This window comes from Trachinotus anak, unplaced genomic scaffold, assembly GCF_046630095.1.
Source record: "Trachinotus anak isolate AG129_WGS33_773 ecotype Australia unplaced genomic scaffold, CSIRO_AGI_Tana_v1 ptg000010l, whole genome shotgun sequence".
In the NCBI taxonomy this organism is placed as follows: Eukaryota; Metazoa; Chordata; class Actinopteri; order Carangiformes; family Carangidae; genus Trachinotus; species Trachinotus anak.
The window spans coordinates 15,185,992-15,208,920 of NW_027273861.1; the positions used below are offsets into that span (position 1 = coordinate 15,185,992).

The 22,929-nt window shown below is 42.0% G+C and overlaps 1 protein-coding gene across 9 annotated transcripts in view; it reads left to right on the plus strand.

Moving 5' to 3' along the window:
- The window catches only part of LOC139627154 (myosin IXB), a 56,326-nt gene extending 34,984 nt beyond the window's left edge, over window positions 1–21,342 (plus strand). Inside the window, exons 7-45 of one of the 9 annotated variants that reach the window (XM_071487853.1) lie at window positions 806–905; window positions 1,334–1,434; window positions 1,842–1,971; window positions 2,055–2,144; window positions 2,467–2,583; window positions 2,745–2,879; window positions 3,301–3,422; window positions 3,567–3,708; window positions 3,882–4,077; window positions 4,694–4,769; window positions 5,304–5,396; window positions 6,808–6,921; window positions 7,730–7,769; window positions 7,932–8,054; window positions 8,175–8,255; window positions 8,573–8,683; window positions 9,065–9,190; window positions 9,305–9,454; window positions 9,580–9,740; window positions 9,914–11,038; window positions 11,403–11,478; window positions 11,656–11,774; window positions 12,647–12,765; window positions 13,311–13,504; window positions 13,608–13,715; window positions 13,827–13,997; window positions 14,083–14,124; window positions 14,236–14,347; window positions 14,911–14,984; window positions 15,577–15,769; window positions 15,923–16,051; window positions 16,349–16,454; window positions 16,702–16,833; window positions 17,001–17,124; window positions 17,382–17,432; window positions 18,276–18,391; window positions 18,494–18,633; window positions 18,755–18,808; window positions 19,124–21,342. In XM_071487853.1, the coding sequence (XP_071343954.1) occupies window positions 806–905; window positions 1,334–1,434; window positions 1,842–1,971; window positions 2,055–2,144; window positions 2,467–2,583; window positions 2,745–2,879; window positions 3,301–3,422; window positions 3,567–3,708; window positions 3,882–4,077; window positions 4,694–4,769; window positions 5,304–5,396; window positions 6,808–6,921; window positions 7,730–7,769; window positions 7,932–8,054; window positions 8,175–8,255; window positions 8,573–8,683; window positions 9,065–9,190; window positions 9,305–9,454; window positions 9,580–9,740; window positions 9,914–11,038; window positions 11,403–11,478; window positions 11,656–11,774; window positions 12,647–12,765; window positions 13,311–13,504; window positions 13,608–13,715; window positions 13,827–13,997; window positions 14,083–14,124; window positions 14,236–14,347; window positions 14,911–14,984; window positions 15,577–15,769; window positions 15,923–16,051; window positions 16,349–16,454; window positions 16,702–16,833; window positions 17,001–17,124; window positions 17,382–17,432; window positions 18,276–18,391; window positions 18,494–18,633; window positions 18,755–18,768 (5,353 nt within the window). In that variant the 3' untranslated portion in view covers window positions 18,769–18,808; window positions 19,124–21,342. Of the gene's footprint in view, window positions 1–805; window positions 906–1,333; window positions 1,435–1,841; window positions 1,972–2,054; window positions 2,145–2,466; window positions 2,584–2,744; window positions 2,880–3,300; window positions 3,423–3,566; window positions 3,709–3,881; window positions 4,078–4,693; window positions 4,770–5,303; window positions 5,397–6,807; window positions 6,922–7,729; window positions 7,770–7,931; window positions 8,055–8,174; window positions 8,256–8,572; window positions 8,684–9,064; window positions 9,191–9,304; window positions 9,455–9,579; window positions 9,741–9,913; window positions 11,039–11,402; window positions 11,479–11,655; window positions 11,775–12,646; window positions 12,766–13,310; window positions 13,505–13,607; window positions 13,716–13,826; window positions 13,998–14,082; window positions 14,125–14,235; window positions 14,348–14,910; window positions 14,985–15,576; window positions 15,770–15,922; window positions 16,052–16,348; window positions 16,455–16,701; window positions 16,834–17,000; window positions 17,125–17,381; window positions 17,433–18,275; window positions 18,392–18,493; window positions 18,646–18,754; window positions 18,809–19,123 lie in introns of all 9 variants that reach the window. The other 8 variants (XM_071487854.1, XM_071487847.1, XM_071487855.1 and 5 more) reach the window with 8 other exon arrangements.
- The last annotated feature ends 1,587 nt before the right edge of the window (window positions 21,343–22,929 follow it).

Sequence of the window (22,929 nt, forward strand, 5' to 3'; positions counted from 1 at the left end):
CTCTTGCAACAAAACACAGTGTCTTTAAAACAGTTTCTGTATTGAATGTAGATGCACCAAAGCCTTATCCATGAGGTGGTAGTGCTTTAGCTGTTCGTGACACAGGAAGGTTTTTTCTAACTACACAAGGCATGTTTTATCCTTCCAGTTTAGATTGACAAAGATACAGGTACACAATCACTCATGGGAATTGGTCTATAAAACCACAATCTACCATTGAGCAGCTCAGCTGAACTAATTGATGCTTTGTTTAAAACATACCATGGCTGTTTTGAGAACATTATTACTCAGTAGTTTCCTGTCCAGATTTTCCCAGCTAGTTTTAGGAAATGTAGTCAGCTTCCATTCACAAGCCCGCCTCCAAAGCCTTCAGGCGACTACCAGTGTATTGTTAAAGCCCTAGCCTACAGTTGTTGTTGACAGAGCACCTTGCCTGTCTAGTCAGGGAGTGAGCCTATCGTATGATGTCATTGTTTCTTAGTAATAAGTGTGTAAACTCGTTACACTCATGCACAGATGTCTGTCTACCTACCTGACTACTGATAACACAAGTGGAAAACTGATATTAACATCACTGAGCTCCAGACTTCATCTTCTGTCTAACAGATTTTTACAATCTGTTGACTCTTGGTTTATCACTGAAACTACCCCTTATTTGTGACAATAACCATGAAGCTCATATCCACTGATAACTGCTCACCACATAATAAAACAAAGAAATGATGGATGCAAATATGAATTAATTAATCCACTGAAGTGTTTGCTACTGGACTTTACATGTACATGCTGTTTGCTGCTTTTCCAGGAACTACCACGTCTTTTACTACCTGTTGTTGGGAGCTTCAGAGGAGGCGAGGAAGGAGTTTAAGTTGCTGCCACCTGAAGACTACTTCTACCTCAAGCAGGTACAGTTCTTCCCTCTTGTGCCATCACATTCAGCAGTTTACAGATCTTTAACATCTTTTACATCTTTTTGATGTAAACCCAAAAAAGTCCAAAATTTTCACTTTATTTAATATCATACCCCCCTGTTCTGTGTGCTCAACCCACTGGAGACACTGTTAATGAACTTTAGCCTGTTGTAAATCCCTGTGAGTGGACCTGGTATTCATAAACACTGTCAAGCTTCTGAATAAAGCTGCTGCCTTCTTACCTCACACATGTGAACCACATGTTAATCAAGCTGTCTTTGTTCTCTCACTTGTTTATATTCCCCTCTATCCTCACCCTCTTTTTCATTCACTTGTTCTTCACCTTATTTTTCCATTTTGTGCTTTTGCTTTCATTTCCCCATCTTCATAGAGGCCTACTAACTGTCTGCCTTTCCTTGTAGCAAAACTTTAAGATAGAAGATGAGGAAGACCTGCGTCATGACTTCGAAAGGCTGCAGCAGGCAATGGAGATGGTTGGCTTCCTTCCCGCCACCAAGAAACAGTAAGCGAGTCAGGGAACACATACAGTGTATTGTGTGTAATGTAGGAAAGGGTCTAATGTTCCTCCAGACGTGGTGAAGGAATTGTGCTGAAACCCCATGCCAAACCACTTTTCCACTCAGTTCTGGAAACAAAAGTTATTTTGGTCTGAGCATTGAATCACATTACCAAAACTATGAATTACAACAAAGAGACTTTAGCGCACCAACAACACAACAAAAGCTGCATCTAACAGGCTAATGTAGCAGTTCATTAGCAACAGCTGGCAGATACAATGCTTCTATTCAGTATGAGCATTAACCCATGACAGGACTTAACAGCAATGTGTAGAATAGTTATTGCATGTGTCGTATGACTGCGTTGTTGCTGTTTCTGTCACTTTATGTAATTTTTATGACTGTGTTGCAGGATCTTTACTGTTCTCTCGGCCATCCTGTATCTGGGCAACGTGACCTACAGGAGGAAGTCAACGGGCCGAGACGAGGGGTTGGATGTGGGACCACCAGAGGTCCTGGCTACACTCTCTGATCTGCTAAAGGTAGCACATGTTTGTGTTTGTGTTTGCGACTCCATACTTCACTCTGTCTTTGAGTTGTGTGTGACTGTGGATGTCCCTCCCAGGTTAAAGAGGAGTTGCTGGTTGAGGCGCTGACAAAGAGGAAAACGGTGACAGTCAATGACAAGTTGATCCTCCCTTACAGTCACTCAGAGGTAGGCACCAGCCATGAAGACATCTCCACAACTTGTCATTACTATAATGGCAATGTAATTGTGGCCTTGTATGTCTGCCTCTTCCTTATGCCTCTCTGTATCTTCCTCTTTATTGAGACCACACGTACTGTAGATCTCTTGTTTCAGTCAGTGTGTAATGTTCAGCATTTTGTTAACCTCCTTATTAAGTCATCATACAAATTTGCCTCCATCTGTCTGCTTTTTTCTTGTGTGTTGCAATATTATCTCATTCCAGTGCATATTGTCGAATGAGTCATTAAGGTTTTCGTCACAATATGCATCATGCCCTCTTTCTCATCAGGCTATCACAGCCAGAGACTCCATGGCCAAATCTCTGTACAGTGCCTTGTTTGACTGGATCGTCCTACGTATCAATCACGCGCTGCTTAACAAGAAAGACATGGAGGAATCTGTCCCGGTGAGACACAAACACTCTCACACAGGCACACAAAATACATTCAAAGTGATCTATGTTATAAAACACTACAAATATCATTTTCTTTGGGTTGATGTTTGTCATACATTCCCCTTCCTGCTCCTCACTACTGTGCCGTTGGTGTTCATGGTTCTGTTTTCCAGTGCTTGTCCATTGGCGTCCTGGACATATTTGGCTTTGAGGACTTTGAGACAAACAGCTTTGAGCAGTTCTGCATCAACTATGCAAACGAGCAGCTGCAGTATTACTTCAACCATCACATCTTCAATCTGGAGCAGGTGAGCAGTTTTGTTCATGTCCCTCGTCTTAAAATCGTTTAAGGTGACACTGTGAATGAGACGCCACCAGAAGATTTTCCTCCCTGAGATTCACGTACAGCTCTTCACTGCTCTTTGCTTACAACATTGACTACCAAAATGATGACTCATCTAAAGTTTTCCTGGTCTCTAAAAGGAGGAAAAGTTACATCTTACCCTTATCTTATCCTTCAGGGTTCAGGGTTGCAACAGGAATCAAAGTTGAACGAACGATCATAGTATTTAGTTATGCAGTCAGTAGATCTCATCTTGGAAAATAGTATATTGCTGTCTTTTTCGCACACACAATAAAAAATGATCACATCTGTTGGGTATGATTTTGAGTGTTGGTAATCAGGGAAATTGTCAAATAAAGTAAAATGTTCTGTTCTGCCTCGTGCAGGAGGAGTACCAAGCAGAGGGAATCACCTGGCACAACATCGACTACACAGACAATGTGGGCTGTATCCACCTCATCAGTAAGAAGCCCACTGGCCTGCTCTACCTGCTGGATGAGGAGAGCAAGTAAGACCAAGCTACAGATGATTCACTCCGTTTCACTCATGTCTTATGGATGCGAGTGAGAGTTAAGTTTGTTTTGATTCAGTTGAAGCTGTCTATTTATCTGTATTTTTTTCCTCTTTCCTTCTCTCTGCGCCTGTGCTCCAGCTTTCCCCATGCCACCGATGAGACATTATTAGCCAAATTCAAGCAGCAGCACCAGGGCAACAAATACTTTGTCCCCACACCAGTCATGGAGCCCGCCTTTGTCATTCGCCACTTTGCTGGAAAAGTCAAATATCAAATCAAGGTAAGCAGGAAGACGGCGAGAGAAGTCACAGGTAACATGACAACAGCTCATGTAAAACAACAAATAAGTTTTGGGGTTTTAAAGTTTAAGTTACACTTAAATATAACCTAGACCGTTTGTTTGTGTGTTGATGATGGCTTTTTTAATGATCTCGATATGTTTGACCTCACCAGGATTTCCGGGAGAAGAACACAGACCACATGCGTCCTGACATTGTGGCATTGTTACGGAGCAGCGACCGTGCATATGTGCGGCAGCTCATCGGCATGGACCCGGTGGCCATGTTTCGGTGGGGCATCCTGCGTGCCACCATCAGAGGCATTGCTGCTTTCAATGAGGCTGGCCGTTCCTGGGCCGCCAAAACTTCAGGTACATTATCAGTGTACCGCTGCTCGTGCACCCTGGATAAAATAATCTAAAATTGAATTTTTTATCGAGGATGGTGTGTTCTGTGTCGGAGTTTTAATGTATTTTTAGCCTTCTATTGTTATTGACAGCATGCTGATTCTATCTGAAAAATACGGACTTACTAAAATATTTTTGTCAGTGTTGGTGACTTACTGCTTAAGTGCTATCAGAAAAATGTGAGTGTTATATCATAGCTGCATCTTCAGACCACAAGTGCAGCTTATACCACAGCCTCATTCCTACTGCAGTTTCTCTGCTCTGTAATTAGCCTTTCAGATCAGCACATAGAGGAATATGGGTTTAGACACATGAGGCTTTAGGAGATTTTGACATTTTCTCTACAATTCTTAATCCTCCAGACTATTTTTGAACTCTCAGATGTAGCCCATTGACTGAGGAGCCTTTTTATGTGGATTAACAAGATTAAATCAAGTTAAAACAAACGGCAAAAATAACAAAAACTGCTGCAGTCATGTGGCTCTGATTTTTGATTTTGTTTATGCTGTCAGAAAGCCTGCTAATGATTAATACACTGTTTCACTTGTTAATAATTGTGTATTGTGTGTTCATGTTTTAGGTGTTGTCCGTCCAATCTCCAGAACTCCTTTAGGAGAACTTCAACGCTCCAATGCCCCAATAGAAAGGATGTACAAGTAAGTAATATACACAACTGAATATGAAACTTGTCTCACTTGGTCTTTGTTGTTGTTTCTGGTTTTCTAACAGTTAGGTCTGCTTCCTCTGGAGGAATCGCGCCTCCTGTGGACATGAAGCATATCGTTGGTCCTGTTGAATTTGTGTTTAATAACTCTGTTACTCTTCACTTTCACAAAGAAACAGACTGCTTCTTTTAAATGGGATCAGCCTCTTTTCTTCCACTCATAAACTGCACAGCAACATATTTCCAGTTTGATGGTCCTTGTTAATGGTGAAGGAAATGTTTGGCGAACTGTAGACCTCCTCATTTATCTTGTTGTACTGAATGAGATGAGGAAGGACAATGTCAGACACCTTCTGTAACATATAAAACAACAATTACAATATCTCATTTGAACTGAATCCACAAAAACACATCTTTTGGCATCACCCCGACAGACAAATCCTCCTTCACCTCATCTCAGTCACCCATATCCTCTCCACCCTTTGGTGACCCCAGTGTGTGCGGTTCTCTCCTCTCCCCTCCACAGACGAGCTTCTATGCTCGATTTCTACTTTGATCACTCAGAGGAGCGCCCTCTAGAGGCCTTTGAAGACATCTTTGCTAGCTATGAGAGTAAGAAGTAAGTGAATTTGGTGGAAAGGAGAAAAGAATGAAGACATGAGGCCAAGCAGGAAGGAAATGTGCTTTGTTTTGGGTAAAAGATATCGGTTTCCTCCATTCTCTGAGTTTGCCCCCATCTTTAAAAAAAAATATTTATCCATTTAATATAATTGAATCTGTTTCCTAAGAGGAAGTTCAGTACACCAGTATAACACAGTGCAGCAAAGTTGCCCTATACTTCGCATTACCTCTCCTCCCTTCACTGTAATCCCCATCGTTTCTGTAGCTGTGATAATCTCCCTCCTTTCTCACGTTTATTATTCTTGGTATGGAGCACAGGAAGGTGTTTGTACTGGCCTACTCTGATTAGCCGCCCCGATTACTTACATCAACTGTGGATGGCTGGAAGCACACATGTATTCATACACGTATAAGGAACCCTAGTCAAATAGACAAAGAGAATTGGGAGAGCTTTCTCAGAGGGGAAGAAAACCGTGGAGAATATTTTTGGATTGTTGGGCCCTCTGAACCTTGACTTCCTACTCTCTGCTTTCAGGTCTGGAATTACTGGTTGTAAACTGATCGTTGACCTTTTAAGCACATTATTAAATGATCCAGTTCCTTCTAGACCTGTAACAACTGAGGTATAGAGGTCAGATTCATTGTGACTCATTTACTGTATATGTTGCCCATTCCTTCACTGCCTTTCCTCCTCTGTTTTCATGGTCATTCATGGTAAGTATAGAAAAGCATTGCATGGACAAGCTCTGAGAGATTGAAAAGTCTCCATATTAACCTCATCGTACTCGGTGTCCAGTGTAACACCAGCCCCAGTTAAAGGACTATAAATCCCAAAACCTCACCAGTAACAACTTACAGTCACACAACCAGTAACAGCCCCAGCATGGACACAGATGGCCGACCACACTGAACGTCAACTCAGCTCTGCATGTTAACTACCACAGTGGCAGGGATATGGGTGTGAATACAACCCCTACATTCCCCAGTGTCTCTTTGTGTGTGCGTGTGTGTTTTTCTTTTTTTTAAAAAGGATATGGCAGCATGGTTGGGTGGTCTAGTGTGTCCTGTGGTTTCCATGTACATAAACATGAACAGTGGGGGAATACATTTAGTGTGTTTTTCTTCACGGATGAGCAGAGAGTGAAAGCTGAGGTTTCTCTTGATACCTGACCCCCAACTATCCTGCAGCGTGCATTCTTGTCTTGGGTAACTGCAGTGGTGTGTCTTCCTCCAAGGTGTCTAACTGTGGTGTTCCATCACTCCCCGCTTTACGGGTTTGTTTTTTTGTTTGTTTGTTTTTTCTCATTTTCCTCCTTTTGTGGGTTTTTCCAATCGTTCTCCTAATTTTCCCCTCCCTCCTCCCCTCTCCTTCCCTCTCCACACTGGGTGTTTGTTTGTGGTGTGATCAGAGACATGCATGCAGAGATCATCAGCTCCATTAAGAACTTGCAGCTGGATGGTGAGGACCCTCGCAAGCTGCTGCAGTCCTGGGGTCGCCTCCGCTTCCCCCGACACGTCCTCCAGTGAGTCTGCAGACAGACCTGGCATCAGCTCTTCTCCAGATCAGTCCAGTCTTGTGGGCCCAGGCAGAACATGCTCCTGTTAAATTATATTTCTTTCACAAAAACAAAATGCCAACTATCTTGATGCATTTGATCTCAAAGTTATGTGAAACAAGTTAAACAAAACTCTCATGGATAGTTAATAGCTGTCACTCGTCAAAATGTATCATTAATGTCTCGTGATCTTTACATCAGACACACTCCTGTTTCATCAGCAGACATTACAAGAGTAGCTCTCTTTGTACATAGTATCTAGTTTTCTTGAAGGCTACAGCTGAAACGCCTTGAATATTTACTTCGTTAACTGCTGCATGAACATTATCAGAAGACTGTACTGGCATGTGAGGTCTTTTGGAGCATCTTGTGAAATTATGTCCAAGCGGCCTCGCAGCATGTTACAATTTACCACAAGTTCTGTAGCAACATACTGAACATGAACAAACATTTTTAGGCCCTTTTATGTGTTGGTGAAAGCAAGAGAGCATGTCTGTCTGTATGTTGAGTGTCTGCTCAGATTAGATTTTACTTCCATCTCCTGCACCAAACCCCCCCCCCCCTCCTCTTCTCCATCACCCTTCTTCTGTCACTCATTCAAGCCTCTTCCAGGTGCAACCCTTGATTCATCACTGACTGACAGCGCATGAAGAAGTCATACAGTCGTACTAACCCGGCTTTTCACGCTCCATCCACTGCTCCATTTCATTCTCCTGCCTCAACTTTTAACACTTCACTCCCTCTGACTCTCCATACATCTTTTTTTTCTCCACAGGAAAAACAAGAGCACCAAGCAGAAGCAGGTCATTCCCAAGGTAAACCTGAGTAAAGACCTAACACCTGGAGATTAGTAACAGATAAAAGGAAAAGTCTGATAAAACAATCCAGTTGATTTTTTTTTTTTTATTATAATTTCATTTGAATCGTAATATTGGAGTGCGAGTAGGAGATTAATTTGCTGTATTTCTGCTGTGCAGAGTTTGCTGGATTCTCGGTCTCTGAAGTTCATTGTGAGTATGACGCTACACGATCGCACTACCAAGTCTCTGCTCCACCTGAACAAGAAGAAGAAGCCCCCCAGCATCAGCGCCCAGTTCCAGGTATAATCAAACGACCCACCAGTGTGCTCGTTATACACAGAAACTGGGCATTTTACATTGAACTCACCCTCTAGCAGCAGTCCTGAACATTCAGCAAACCTCGCTCTCTGTTTCCCTCAGACTTCTCTGACCAAGCTCTTGGAGACTCTGAACAAGGCAGAGCCTTTCTTCATTCGCTGTATCCGCTCCAACGCTGAGAAGGTAAGATTTTGTTGTGTCATTTGTTCTTTGCTTTCTTCTGTTAAAATACTCAGGTTTTACAAGACGAAATCCTGAGTATATGTTGATGCAAAATTAAGCGAGGTGTTCTTAAACAGTATTTTTATAAAATATATATATATATAATCTCAAGTGTGAAAATTGTCACAGAAATCAATGAACACCTTGGAAATAATTTTCAATTAATGTTAAAGATTATTATACATTTACCAATCATACCTTGTTTGATTGGTAAGTACTGGTATCTAAATGGTGAGAGTATAACCAAACATGCTTCTGGTGTCCTTGCGTATGAGCAGAAGGAGATGTATCTGGATGAGGCCTTGGTGGTTCAGCAGCTGAGATACACAGGAATGCTGGAAACTGTTCGTATCAGGAGGTCAGGCTATGGAGCCAAGTACACATTCCAGGTACTGCAAAGTTACTCCTATTTTTGGAAAAGCCATGTGATAATCACACCATTTATAATGTCACACCAGACACTGAAACACAGTATTTTGATGGTGAATAAAGCTGATACAATGGCCTCCAATAATACTACAAACACACATGACACCCAAGACAGTGTCAAAATATAAATCAAGGCAGAGTTCCCTTGGAACTGCTCCCTTGACACACAGTCTACAGAGATGTTGAAATTCTTACTGCGCAGTAATGATTAGAAATAATTGCTGATGACATCACTGTATGTAAAATACTGTATGTAATCATTCATCACAAACACATATGTCCTCTCTTGAACAGTCCATTCATTTCTTATATGTGTTGCATTTTGGGTTTTTTTCCTGCAGGAGTTTATCGAGCAGTTTGGAGTTTTGCTGCCAAAGAACGCCACTGCCTGTAAAGAGGACATTTCAGCGCTGCTTGAGAAGAAGATGGGCCTGGACCCCACCACATTTCAGATAGGCAAAACCAAGGTACAATGTTTACTCTTTCAGTTCATCTTATAAACCCCCATTCTTATCTGCATCTGTTTCTGTACAATTTTGAATGTCATTCAACTAAATTCTGGTGTGTTTCTTTCTGCCCAGGTGTTCTTGAAGGAGCTGGAGCGACAGCAGCTGCAGGACACGCTGCACAAGGATGTAATGCGTAAGATCATCTTCCTTCAGAGGTGGTTCAGAGCTCATCTGCAGAGGACAGAGTTTCTGGACATGAGACAGGCAGCCATCTTGATCCAGGTAGGTGATGCAACATGTAATTTTTTGGGCTTTCATAATATACTTCATTTTAATTTTGATTGTTTTGTTATTTTTTATTTTTTTATTTTTAGTGCAGTCCTGACACTCTCTCTCCTCTCTCTTAGCATTCATGGCGTAGGTACTGCAAAGAGGAGCAAAGGCGTAGTGCAGCCACTTTGATCCAGGCTCTGTGGAGAGGGCACAGACAGAGATTAGAGTTCCACCGCCAAAGACGGGGCGCTACCAAAATACAAGCCCTGGTCAGAGGCCACTCAGCACGCAGGAGGTAACAACACAGTCCCTCTCAGTGCAACTGTCTGTATTTCAGATGATAACATAACAAATAAAAAAGAGTATGGTGTACAATAAGTTTACTGGACCCCTGATGGACATGCAATGCTTTAATAACATTTTTAAAAGACATGGTCAGTTGTTATATTTATATTTTGTATTTTACAGGTATGAGTCCATGCGTGAGATAAAACGGAGGACAGAAGAAGAGGAAAGGAGGAGGAGGGAAGAGGAGGAAGAGGCAAGGAGAAAAGCAGAGGAGGAGGAGGAGGAAGCGAGGAGGAGAGCAGAGGAAGAAGAGGCAGCTCGGGAAGAGCAGGAAGCACAGAAAAAGAGAGAAGAGGAGGAAAAAAGACTGGCAAGAGAGCCTCAAACAAGAGAGGATCCAGATATAGAGCTGGTCACAGAGGGGATGCTGGATGACAACCTCCCTGTCCAGGAGACAGAGGAGGAAAGAGGAGAGGAAGATGGAGTGGTTAAAACAAGCCCACATACAGAAGAGGAGGAACAGGACAAGGATGAAGAGCTAGAGGAGGAGGACGAGGAATTAAACTTGGAGACCAACGGTACCCTGGCTGAGGCTGGAACTCAGCTGGATGAGAAAGAGGAGGGAGAGGAGGAAGATTCGGAGAACCAAACACTAGGACAGTCAGATTCAAAACCTGGTCTGCCCTCTGATGGGGTCACCTCCAACGCACTGAAACCCACATCTCCGGGTGAGGCGTCAGATAAACAGGCTCTCGGCACTACCTCCACACCTTCCAATGCTGAACAAAACAGAGTACGACCTCCGGCTACGAACAGGGGCCAGTCATCCAGGAGTCAGGAGAAGAGAGAGCAGAGGAGACGAAGAGGGCTGGAACACAACCAGAGAGAGACCGACCGAGCCGCCTCCTCCTCCATCACCAAGGACCAAACCTCTTCACCAAAGAGCAAAAGCCAGGAGACCTCTAAGCTGAAAGAGCGGTCCGATAGCAAGGAGCTGGACCAGTACACCTTTGTAGCCTGGAAAATGAAGGACGACAAGGGAGGGAAGAAGGAGGCAAAAACTTCTCCTCTTCCGGCTTCTGGTCCTGTCCGTCCGTCTACACTGTCCCTGCAGCCCGCTGACCCTGGGCCTGAGAAAAATGGCCTAGGGGAGGGAGGGGCAGTGGTAAACCTTCATCGCCGTCCTGGGGCAATCAAGGAGAGACCAGAGAAGTGGAAAGGGAGGAGGAGTGATGGAGAATACTCTGAGAATACCAGCCCTCCTCCACCTCAGAATCGGGAAGAAATGAGGAAAAAACAACCACTGTACGTCTTCTGTTATGGTCATATTCTCAGATCTGTCCTCTTGCTAGAGGACAAGTCTGATGATATTCTATATTTTTCATTCTTTGAACAAAGCCCATCAATGAATTGATCCTAACAAATATAGAATATCAGCAGCTTTATCCTTCAGACTGCAAGAACCTTTTGTCTCTAATGAATGTTTGAAATTTTTTTACTCCTGTTTACATTATTTATATTATTAATAGCAGATGGAAAGTCACAGTAGATCCTCTGACAAACATTTCCAACATTTTGTTTGCTTGTGTAAGAAATCCCTCAGTTTGTCAGTATCTTTTCATAAATTGATTTGTGTCTCATCTGTATCTCTCTGTTTGTCCATATACAGGAGTGAAACGGCCTCATCATCAATAGATAGTTTGTCTCCAGGTTCTGAGGGAGCTGGCATTGTATCAGCCAGAGAGGTATTTCACATGACCATCTATTTTATTTAAAACTGTCTTGTAAATAAAAGATAAATGTTTTTGACGTTTGAAATTGTAAAAATCTGCTTTAACTGCTTCAACTGCCCAGTACATTACACATACTTCATCCTTCATACAGTAAGAATTTATTTTCTACTTTTGTTTTCTGTCCTGCAGACAATTTCTCCCTCTGAAGGCCATGGCGATGGCTCGAAGGGAAGCTCCATCAGAAGGAAACAGTCAGATGGTTCTGCGCACCAAGATTCAGCCCACTTCATCCCATCCACACCAGACAGGTACTGCACTGTAATGCACTGGACTGGCTCATACTGTAGACACAGCCTTGTGATTGGATGAGCAGGGTTCCTATTAAATGTGACAGAGAGCATTTTGCCCCATACATTTGTTAGAAAAGGAGATGGACTAAGAGTGGGTGAAGCACATCATCACGTGTCCAGTAGGTGACTGTGTCTGTAGTATCAGTAAAGATAGATTCTGAAATTAGAGAAATTATTAGGAAAACACTGAATCATTTTCCACTTTCCTCTTAAGCAAGATCAACATCTGCTTGAATTAGTTTCATGAAAAAATGTGTATAACCAAACTATCCTGAGCTTCTTGTGTTGCATTGCATTGCACATTCACACCCGGAAATTCCTGCAAACTGAATTTACTCTGAATAGATTCATATTTGCCAGAAATGTTTGCTGAAAGCTCAGTCACCAGGCCAAAGTTATATTAGCGGGAGAGATTGGATGGATTGCTTTGTTTTTAATTTGTGTTGTTACTATGGTGACACTGCTGGAGCTAAGCTTCAGTATGTTGTACTTAAATGCAAACTCTTGCAGGATAATTTGGTCTTGATAGTATTTTTAAATACTGGACATACTGGACATCTTGGTTATTTGCTTAAATGATCTGTTTTGTCTGTTGTCAAGAAACAATTCACATACAAGCTTATGATTAAGAGCACAAAGCAGTCAGTAACACACAGTACACTGTGCACTGCTCTTAGAAATGAATGAGTCGTGAGATATGATATTAAGAATCCACATTGGAAAATTGCTTTCCTGTATCCAGCATAAACATCAGTCCTCTCAGAGTCCCAAAGCAGTTTTCCTTAACAAGGTTTATGAATATTCTATTCTTGTGTTTCTGTGCCCTGCAGGTCAGGTGGATTCTTCAGCAAGATTTTGAAGAAACGACCCCACAAAGAGGCCCAGACTCCAGACAATGGAGAGCTGACGTTTGCTCAGATTCTCAATGAAAAGCCAACAGGAGGGGAAGGTAAATAATAAAAACGGGTGGCAGAGGTTGAGTCTGTCCTTGTCAAGTTCTGAAAAAATGTATAGGAGTCGGAAAAAGGAAATCAAATTTATTCCTTTAATCTGATTGGGTGTTTTTTGGGTTCCACTTTACCAAAGCTCAAAGTAAGGAGAGCAATTCTACTTTGTACTTGTTCGTTCATGTTAATGATCAGCGCTGGCTGCACTAGAACTGCAATACTGCTGCAGTTCACTGCTATCACACCTCATGAAGCGAGACATGGAAAGAAAACACAGGTGTATTATCATTTTATATTCCCAGGCCTTAACTAATCCTAGTGTTTGCTTTCTGAGAAAATACTGACCCGTGCAGGATCATGCTCAGTGATAACAAAATAACTTTGCTTTGGGTTTTGTTTCATCTATGGTACTCATGCATAGTGCACGTTCTCCTTTACAAGTCTGGGTTCAGTTTGAGAAATGAGGTAGAGAAGTAATCTGTATATCATACATCTACTTTTTCCTCATGTTGTCAATTTTTACTAAATAAAATATTTCCCTTTTCAGCCCCAACACCTGGACATCCATCTCGGCCTCTTTCCCAGCCACATGGCGACCGTGCTGGCAAAAGCTTTGGCCGCAACCCCTCCATAAAGATCAGTCGTGCCACACGGGTCTCAGAGCAGTGGAACGCCTCACTGGACCGGGAAATCACCAACGCAAATGAGCTGCGGCACCTCGATGAGTTTCTGGGCAACCAGGTAGAAGAAAGATGACAAGCGGTTTACCTATCGTAGGAAGTAATTCAGCCTATTTACTTGCAAAGATCATATGTTTTTTTGTTTTGTTCTTGTTTTGTTTTAGGTCAATGATTTCCGCTCCAGGGGGAAGCAGCTGTCAGCCACAGAGGCCATCTTTGTAACAGCCACCATGCAGTTCAGAGAGAATATCAAAGCCATGTATTCCCTCACAGTAAGTCTGTTTGCACAAACAAAACAAATACATAATACATACTCATCAAAATTCTTCATCACTATCCTCTTCTCTTCCTCATTTTCTCTCCTGTCCCATAAACTTTACCAGAAACCCACCATAGGCTACAAAGGTCTGATGACAAGCTACCAGAACAAGGTGATCCACCTGGCAGGCGACAAGCAGAAAGGAGAAGTCCAACTTGTGGTCAACTTGTTCCAGTCGGTGCTGGACGGCTTCATCAGAGGAGAAATGAAGAAGGAGGAAGCTGAACCTGCAAAGGTGAAACACTGAGATCCGTCATTATTCAGTCTAGTAAGTCCAAATATGAAAAAGTAATGTATTCACACCTGCGTATCTTTTCCAGCCTGCTAAAGCTCGGAAAAAGAGGAGGAAAAAAGATAAAAGTGTAAGTGTGCAGAGTTTACAATTCTCTTTTGTCCACAATAAATCATTTTAATTCAATATAGATTAGGATTTGTAATTGAGTGTCTGTCTGTCTGTCTGTCTGTCTCGTTAGATGGAGAGCCCCCTGGATCATGTTTTCAACAACTATCAGGTCAACATTATGCAGTCATGTGACCAGTGTAATTCTTACATCTGGGGCATGGAGAAGGCCTACATGTGCAGCAGTGAGTTAACACCCTAACAAAACTCTTTTTCTTGTTTCTCATTTGTGTTCAAATCCTTGAAGCATGTGGTGTGTATATAGTGTGTGTCTATGTCACTTTTGCTATTTTAACAGTGCAACAAAAGGATATAATAAAGGTGTGCTTTTACCCAGGCGGACTGCTGTTATAGTGGCACAGTCCACCTTACAAAATTAGAGGCAGGATGATTGATAATGCACTTTTAAAATAACAGTAAAACACTGCGCCGTTGACTTCAGATCAGGTTTGTGCTGGTCAATCGCACAATCTCTTTCTACTGACTCAGGATAGCAACATATACCAACGATGCACCTGACCACACCTCATTTTAAGACCAACACACCCATGGATGCTCAGATGGGCGCAAATGTATTTGCTATTTAAACAACGTGGGTGCTGGACAAGCAAAAGACAACTGCATCAGTCTGAAACTAGCAAAGACACTTGCGTTAAACTTTGTTAGCTAGGGCCCTTAGTCTTACACCATAGCATAACAATTGTAGTTTCTGCATTAATTAAACATTTTTTTAAATCTTGTTTTACAGATTGTAAGATGGTGTGCCATAAGAAGTGCATCTACAAAATAGCCACTGACTGCTCCACCTTCTGTGCCAGAAAGGTAGGTTTTTATTTCAGGAAAACACAAGGCTTATTTCTCATGAAGTCTGAACCATGGAACTTGTAGTTCTCTGTTTGTATTATTAGATAAATAACTGACTATTGCAGCATAGTAGTAAAATTTAAACACCTCATTTTAAATAAGTTGGTTGCTTTGTTAGTACTCAGTATGAGCCTTAGCTAGAGAGGCACTGTCAGACATAATCAGTCTCATTTTTAGTAAAAGTTTAAGGTGTTGAAGTTCATATATTTTGTCTAATATGGACATATTAAGTATCATGTTTCAAAATAAAACAAGCTAACTCAGAGAGTGGGGCAGGACCTAGGCCCTGTTGTACTGCAATAATACTCTGTGTTGAAGTATTATGCTTGATTTATTATAAAGCTTTAGCAAAAGGAATTTTATAAAGGCTGAACAGAATATGAATTCTAACATAGAAGAATACAACCTATGAACACTACCTGAGTAAAAGCTTCCTTTATCTTAGTTATGAGGTATAGTATTTCAACTGTGTGATTTGCAAAGACGTAGATAGATGCTGGTGAGTGGACTGGATAAGTAGACTTCTTACTGACTGCTTCTGTATTCACAGAGTGATGAAGAGTCTGGCGGTCTGCACTTTGGGGTGCGTTTGTGTCACCTGACCAGCGATAAGAACCCAGTGCCCATGGTGCTGGAGATGATGCTGGAGCATGTGGAGATGCACGGCCTCTACACTGAGGGCATTTACCGCAAGTCTGGCTCCGCCAACAGAATGAAAGAGCTGCACCAGCGACTGGAGACTGGTTAGACCCCTTCTATATGATGTTTACAGTTAATTAATGATTAACTGGGCAACTTCCTTATCTTTATCTTTCTTTCGGCCTTTTTATTTAAGTAACATAAAATAATGGTAAAAATTTGATTTTTCTACTGATGTCTCATTGTTGTCATTGTAGACCCCCACCAGGTCTGCCTTGAAGACTACCCCATCCACACAGTGACAGGACTGGTCAAACAGTGGTTGAGGGAGTTGCCAGACCCACTCATGACCTTCACACATTACAATGACTTCCTACATGCAGTGGGTAAGGAGGCTGCTCCCCACCAGGGGGCAGCATTTTACAATCTGCATGCTGGGCTTTTCTTTTTAGTCTTTCCTTTATCTGCTGCTGGGTCGTTCAAGTTATATATGACTGTTTTTTTGTTTTTTGTTTTTTGTTTTTTTATAGCTGGTAGTTACACCAGGCTAAATTTTGATGTTTAAGATGGAAAAGGTTAATCGCACATAATTAGACATTTTTTAAATATAAAGGACTCTTGATGTTAGTAAGTAGTTCTGAGATGTGATTCATTATGTGTTTTTTTTTTTTTCCTTCCTCCAGAACTGCCAGAGAAGCAGGAACAGCTTCATGCCATCTACAAAGTGCTGGAGGAGCTTCCCACAGCAAACTACAACACGCTGGAGAGACTCGTCTTCCACCTCGTCAGGTAGGCATTCTCTAATTGTGGCCTTGTATATTTTAATATGGTTGTTACATATGTTAGTCATTGTTCTCAAAATGTATGCCGTCCGAGTATTGCACTCACTAGATTACTGTCATATGTTAGTTTTCTTCGGTGGTTTTTTTATCTCTTGACTCATTACTGACATTATCAATTTACCTCAGCAGTCAGAATATGAATTACATTTGCATGCCGGTAAATAAATGCTAATATCTAATTAACTTTTTTTCAGGGTGTGTAAAGAGGAGGCTCACAACCGCATGTCCTCTAACTCCTTGGCCATAGTTTTTGCCCCGTGTATCTTGCGCTGTCCAGACAGCGCTGACCCACTACTCAGCATGAAGGATGTTGCCAAGACCACGACGTAAGACTTCCATTGAAGCAAGAATAACAACAACTGCTTTTACGTTTTATAATTGTATATAATAATACTTTTCTTGTGTGGTGCCTCGTATGTATATCCTTTGCACAACCAGTGAACAGCTGTAAATTAGCAAACATACTCATACATGTTCTCTCCTCCCTCTGTAGCTGTTTAGAGATGATCATCAATGAGCAGACCAGACGCTACAATGAGAAGATGGAGGAGATCGAGCAGCTGGAGTACGCTGAGGCTTTGGCTGTTAACCAGCTCAAACTCAAGAGACAAAACACGGTGAGGAAGGAAACCCAGCCTCGCTCTGGATCACCTTCACTGTGCTCTCAAAACCATGGCAATAGTTAGATTGCTGATTAGCCTCAAGCCTGGATGTAAAGGAAGGAATTACAGACATTTAAAAAGTCACTTATGGATTATTATGAAATACAATTAACTAGTTAGTGTCATTTAAATCATACAAAAAGCCCAGTATCAGAAGCTGTCGTTCTGCAGTTACATGGGTAACATGGCCGATGTTCCTTGTCTCTCCTTAGCACTACTGGCATTTACCTCTCAGGTTCTCAGCTCCTTACAAAGGAGTGGTGGTATGTATCACTGAGTTTTCCTGGTACAGTAGATCTGGTAGTTGTAGTGTGTTGTAGTGTGCCATGTAGATGCACCTGTGCATGGCATGTTAGATGTTGGGGACTTTTGATGCTCTGGCTGTATTTTTTTATTTTTCCTTTGTTTGTTTGTTTTTTTTTTTCATCCATCTCTCATTAATACTTTTTACTCTTCCTTACTAACTGGTAGTAGATTGCATGTGGCTGTCTGGTTTAGGTCCTTCTTGTGATGTGAAGGATTTGCTGTTTGCCATCATTCTTGCTCTCTCTCAGAGGGGACAAGATGGTTCTGGGTTGGTGTTGTAATTGCTGTCTTTGGAAGACAATGACCTAACTTAATGATGCGAATTTGTCTTTGTGCTATTCCACCATCTTCATATCCTATTCCATTTTTTAATGAAGAGAACACCACAAAGCTCTGAAAGGCGTGTTATTTTTTGGCTGTTGAGTGGTTTGTCCTGTCTGGATTGTGGTGATGTGTCTTCTAACCTTTTATCATAGCTATGAACATAGCTATTTGCCTTCATGCCAGTTTTGAAACAGTGAATGTGTTTTTTTAACTTATTGTTTTTCACTGCATTTTTTTCCCTTTTAAATTATTCCTTTTCACAGAATTGCTGTAAGAATTATGTGTAGATGCATGAAAACCACAGTCTCCATCTACCCTGCTCTTCTCAATCTTCTCACTAACAAATAGGAAACTGGAATCAGTTTCAGATTTGGGTCAAAAGCCATTTTTATGTTATGGCTATTTGATGTTACTTAATGGACATTTTCAGGATGAGTGGGATAAGGAATCAGTGTGTGATGTTCTGTCCTCTGCAGGTGCATGAGAAGGCCAGCTCTGATCTCAGTGTGGTCCCTGAGAATGAGCCTCTGGACTCGGACACAGAGGCTGAGAAGAACCTGGTGGAACGCATCAAGTCCATCAAACAGGAGAAGTAAAGATGCCCTCTTTATTATTGTTACTGTATTCACCGAGGGCCAGCGTCCCTCTCCAGTCTCTCTCTTCTCTGACGTCCCTATCATCTGTTCCTGTGCAGAGAGGACCTGGCCTGTCGACTGCCAGAGATGGAGCAGCCTGGTTCAGACCAGGAGAACTTGGACTCTGAAGCCTCGCTGAGCTCTGAGAGTCTTTTGGACGAGCAGCAGCGCTCCTCTGCCCACAGCTCAGAGCCTGAAGGTCAGTATTAAGGTACAGTCTGTGGTTCTTTCCTTCTACCTGTTTCACACACTCACCTGTGGGTTTCTGACCAGACCACGGGGGCCGCTGGGTTGGGCCCTTCCTGTGTTTTGTGGTGCAGGTTTGGACCAGTGATGGTGATTGGGGAGGTGACGTCTGCTCTGTAACAAAGCAGGTTGGAGGAACAGCAACCGTGTTTGTGTGTTTGTGTGTGTGTTTGTAAGCATACGTCTGCACACCCATGTATGCATGTAAATGCATGTGTGGCACAGAAGCATGCTCAAACTTTATCCAAATGAATTAGTAGAACATTTGGCACACCATATCACATCAAATGTTTGCTTAATTGTACCTCACTGAACATAATTTTTGGTAGATAACATGGTTGCATGATCTTCCATTGGCCTTCACCCTCTCAGGAATCCTGTGTGAGTCATTGAGGAAAACGTGATTTTTTTTCTACTCCTCTCTTTTCCTCCCTCTCTTCCAGGACGAGGTGGCACCCAGTTGAAGAGGTACAGGCCCGTTTGTCCACCCAAACCACCCGACCTGGCCCAGCGACCTAAAGTCTTTGGTGGACGCTTCTCTCTGTTAAACCTCACCCCTGCTAGCTCCACCTCCTCTCTGTCCAGCTGCGCTTCTTCAACCTCCGAATCCTCCCTCAGGCATCCGCTGAAACGCCGCAACCCTGTCATCCCAGACACAGTTAAACTCCCCCCAGGTGTCCTCACCGGGTCTGCGGCCTCGAGTTCAACTCAGACTCCCACCCCTCCTGGAAGTCAAGCTTCTAAATACTTGGTCAGGAGAAGAGACCAGCCGGGCCGCCGTAAAGACAGCACCCAGTCTCTGTACATCGACAACCCCGAGTGTGACCTAATGTTGCATTTCTCCTCCTGCCCTCCCTCTGCTTCCTCCTCCTCCTCATCCATCTCCGTGGTGACGCGCTCTTCTCCGCACCAGCACCACAAGACACAAGCCTCGGAATGCCAGAGACGTTTTTCTGACCCTGACATACCTTACATGGATGAGGACGTCTGACCAGGATGGAACAGGAAAGATGGAGAAATGAGGAGGAGTAAAGGCAGAAACCTCCGAGTAGACGAAAGGAAATGATTATAAATGACACGCAGAGTTGCCACAGATGACAAAGATGGGATTGTAGAAAACCAGGGGAGGAACAATTTCAAGAAGATAGAGGAATAACATAGAGGAAGAAATTATTGAACATAATGAGATGTGCTGTAGTTTTGTAGGGCCAGTGGCTCTACGAAGCTTGAACAGTAGTGAGACACAGTGGAGGGTGTTCGGTTGCTATTGTAAGAGGGAAACTAATCAAGGAACTGCTAATGTGTTTAAAGTCTTCTTGTCCAACATTACAGTAAACATAACTGGACAAGATGTTGCCAAGCACCTTTTCTATCATTATGATATATTGTGGTGTCAGTAAATTCAGCAGGAACACAGGCTGGATTTTCTGTAGCCTTATAATGATAGAAGATTGTTTTTTTTTTTGTTTTTTTTCTTTTGTGTAACACATTTTTGCTAATTCAAGGAAATAATAGAAGTTCCAGTCGCACTTTTCATTTCTTAGTTTTCCTAATGAGCAAAACATGCTCACTGAAATGTTAGCTAGTGCCTTGATAATGTACATTACTTTGAACAAGAAACTCATTTCTCAAGTCATTATTGTGGAACAGTGCTTGTAGTGGGAGGGAGGGTAATCTGGGACAAAGAGAGGGTACCTCTATCTCAGAGTTTTGTGTTTATTGTACTGAACCAACACAAGTGGACATTTTCGGAACAAGGACCTAAACATGCACAGTGTGACTGTCGTACAAATGACAACAGTCTGTCCACCTTCACCTTCTACCTGCCGCACAGGAACCACCAGATAGGAAGTCATCGCCTTCACACAGCAAAGGGAAATGGGAGCAGCACACGCCACTTTTTTCCTTTTGAGATGACAAAAACACAAACACAACACTGGCCATTATGCAACAGCCGTGCCATGATGTCTTTAAATCTCAGAGTCCTTGAACTCACCTTACCCTTTTCTGAAATGAACTTGGCTTCAGTCAGCTGTGGACAGTCCCATAATGAGCAGCTTCTGCAGAAGCACATTTCAGCTTTGTATGAAATGTAATACTAATGTTCCCCTCTGACTGCTGTTGAATGATGTCTGCTAGTCTGTCTGGATTATGAGGAAGATGTGTAATGTGTAACAGAGTGTATGGTTGGGACTGAATGGCGTGAATTGTACTGGTTATTAGTATTAACATGAAATACAGAATATGATGCTTGTAACATAAGCTCCTGTGTGTTTTGATCAGGCACAGTTGGAAAAGTTTCTCAGTTGATTTTGGATACATAACACCTTTTTATACAGCAAATGATGAAGAAAGGTAAATCCACAACTTATTAAGGGGAGAATACTCAGGTTGTGTACTTTTTTGATATGAACTATGTACTATGACAGATCAGACAGACAAACTCTCCATAGATTAGTCTCCTCCATTTGCACTTAGACCATTTATACCAATATTTTGACTAATATGAAGCAAGAATATACACACAAATCAATTTACAATTAATTCACCACATGTTGAAGTTTTTTATTTTTATTACATTCAGAAGAGTATGTTTCAAGTCCAAATTAGGTCTTCATGTGGCACAGAGGAATCAGAAGTAATAAACAATGGGATAACAGTTTTCGCTGTGTTGAAAATCTCCTTCCACAAACTGTCATTCAGTCTCTGGTAAAAGCTTATTGTTTTAGTCTCTTCACAGCTCATATAAAAATTAACTTTATATTAACTCTGACCTAAAACTAGTTTTTGCTGGCTGAATAAATTTGGTGCCTGTTTCCAGAGCTACAGCAATGACTGCTGTTAAACCCGAGGTCGTCTCAAAGGTAAGTGCAGTGCTGTTTCAACAGGACAATGACAGAAGTGCGTTCAAGATTTAAAAATAAATAAATCAATCAATCAATGTAGTCTTACAGTCTACATGGAGTAACAACCCTGAAGCCAGTCTGTTGTACAAAATGTTACAAACATTGATTGTACCTTGTTGTCTTTGGCAGGTGAACAACTACAAGGTTTTTAAGAGCTTTATGAAAATGTCTACAATCAGTAATATTGTCTGTAGTAATTTTTTATGTGGCACGTTTCATCGGGAAAAATAAATGTGCCTCCTGTAGACATCGGTGACATGGCCCTGGGGTTTGCCAGCCACGTCATCCACACGTTCCTAAAAGCAGATAACAATACACTTTTGTTCTCTTTATGAGATGATATTGTGAAGAAGATTAAATGAAATGAGGTAGCATCAAACTATTCCACATTTTCCTCATGAATACTCATCAGAATTGTTCCCCTTGTTTTCACATATATTAGATCCTCCTGTCTCTTTAAAATATTACTTGTGACATTGAGGTAAACAAAAGCTGTAAAATATGACTCAAGGTCAGCGACCAACCTTAAGCATCACAAAAAGTGTGAGAAACAAAAATGCATTTGGTCTCCAGTGTTGGCTTGTGAAATGGGCTCTTAGTCACAGATTCTTGGTGCCCTGGTTTTATGGAGAGGTGCTGTGCCAAAGTTTTAATTTATGCTTGTTTATTTAAAAAAAGAGTCTGTGTTGAGCGGATGCTCTTAGCAGGCAAGTGCCGGTTCGACTCTTCCCTGCGTGTCATTCCCCCTCTATCTCTGCCCCTTTCCTGTCACTCTCTACTGTCCTGTCAATAAAGGCAAAAAATGCCCCCCCCCCCAAAGAAAATCATTAAAAATATGAGTCTGAAAAGTTTTAACTCTCAAATATTTCATAGTGAAAAATCTGTTAATACCAGTTCTGTTTTTTTAAAAACTATATTTAATAATGAGTTGATTGAACTCAAGGCAGTTCAGTCATTCAACCCAATTCAAGACAAAAGACCTCAAGTTTGAAAAGAGATCGTCTGAAAATTGAAACTAGACCTTCTCAGTCGAATTAACTTGAAACGAACCAAATTGACATAGATTGGCTGATTCCACTATTCCAGTGTATTATTGTCAAAATTGCCGATTAATTTTCTGTTGACCAACAAAGAGAGGGCACTGGCTGGTTTTCGGGGTAAGAATGAAACTGCAGTGTATGGTGGGGGTTAGCAGGGACCCAGGAGTAAATTGTTGCCCCCAGGGCTCCTCAGGAGGTTAATCCGCCCATGGACACAGCATCACGGGCACCAAACACACTCACTGTGCCGCTGAACAGAGTTTGTGTGCCCACGAAAGAGGAGAAACAAAAACAGACCAAGTG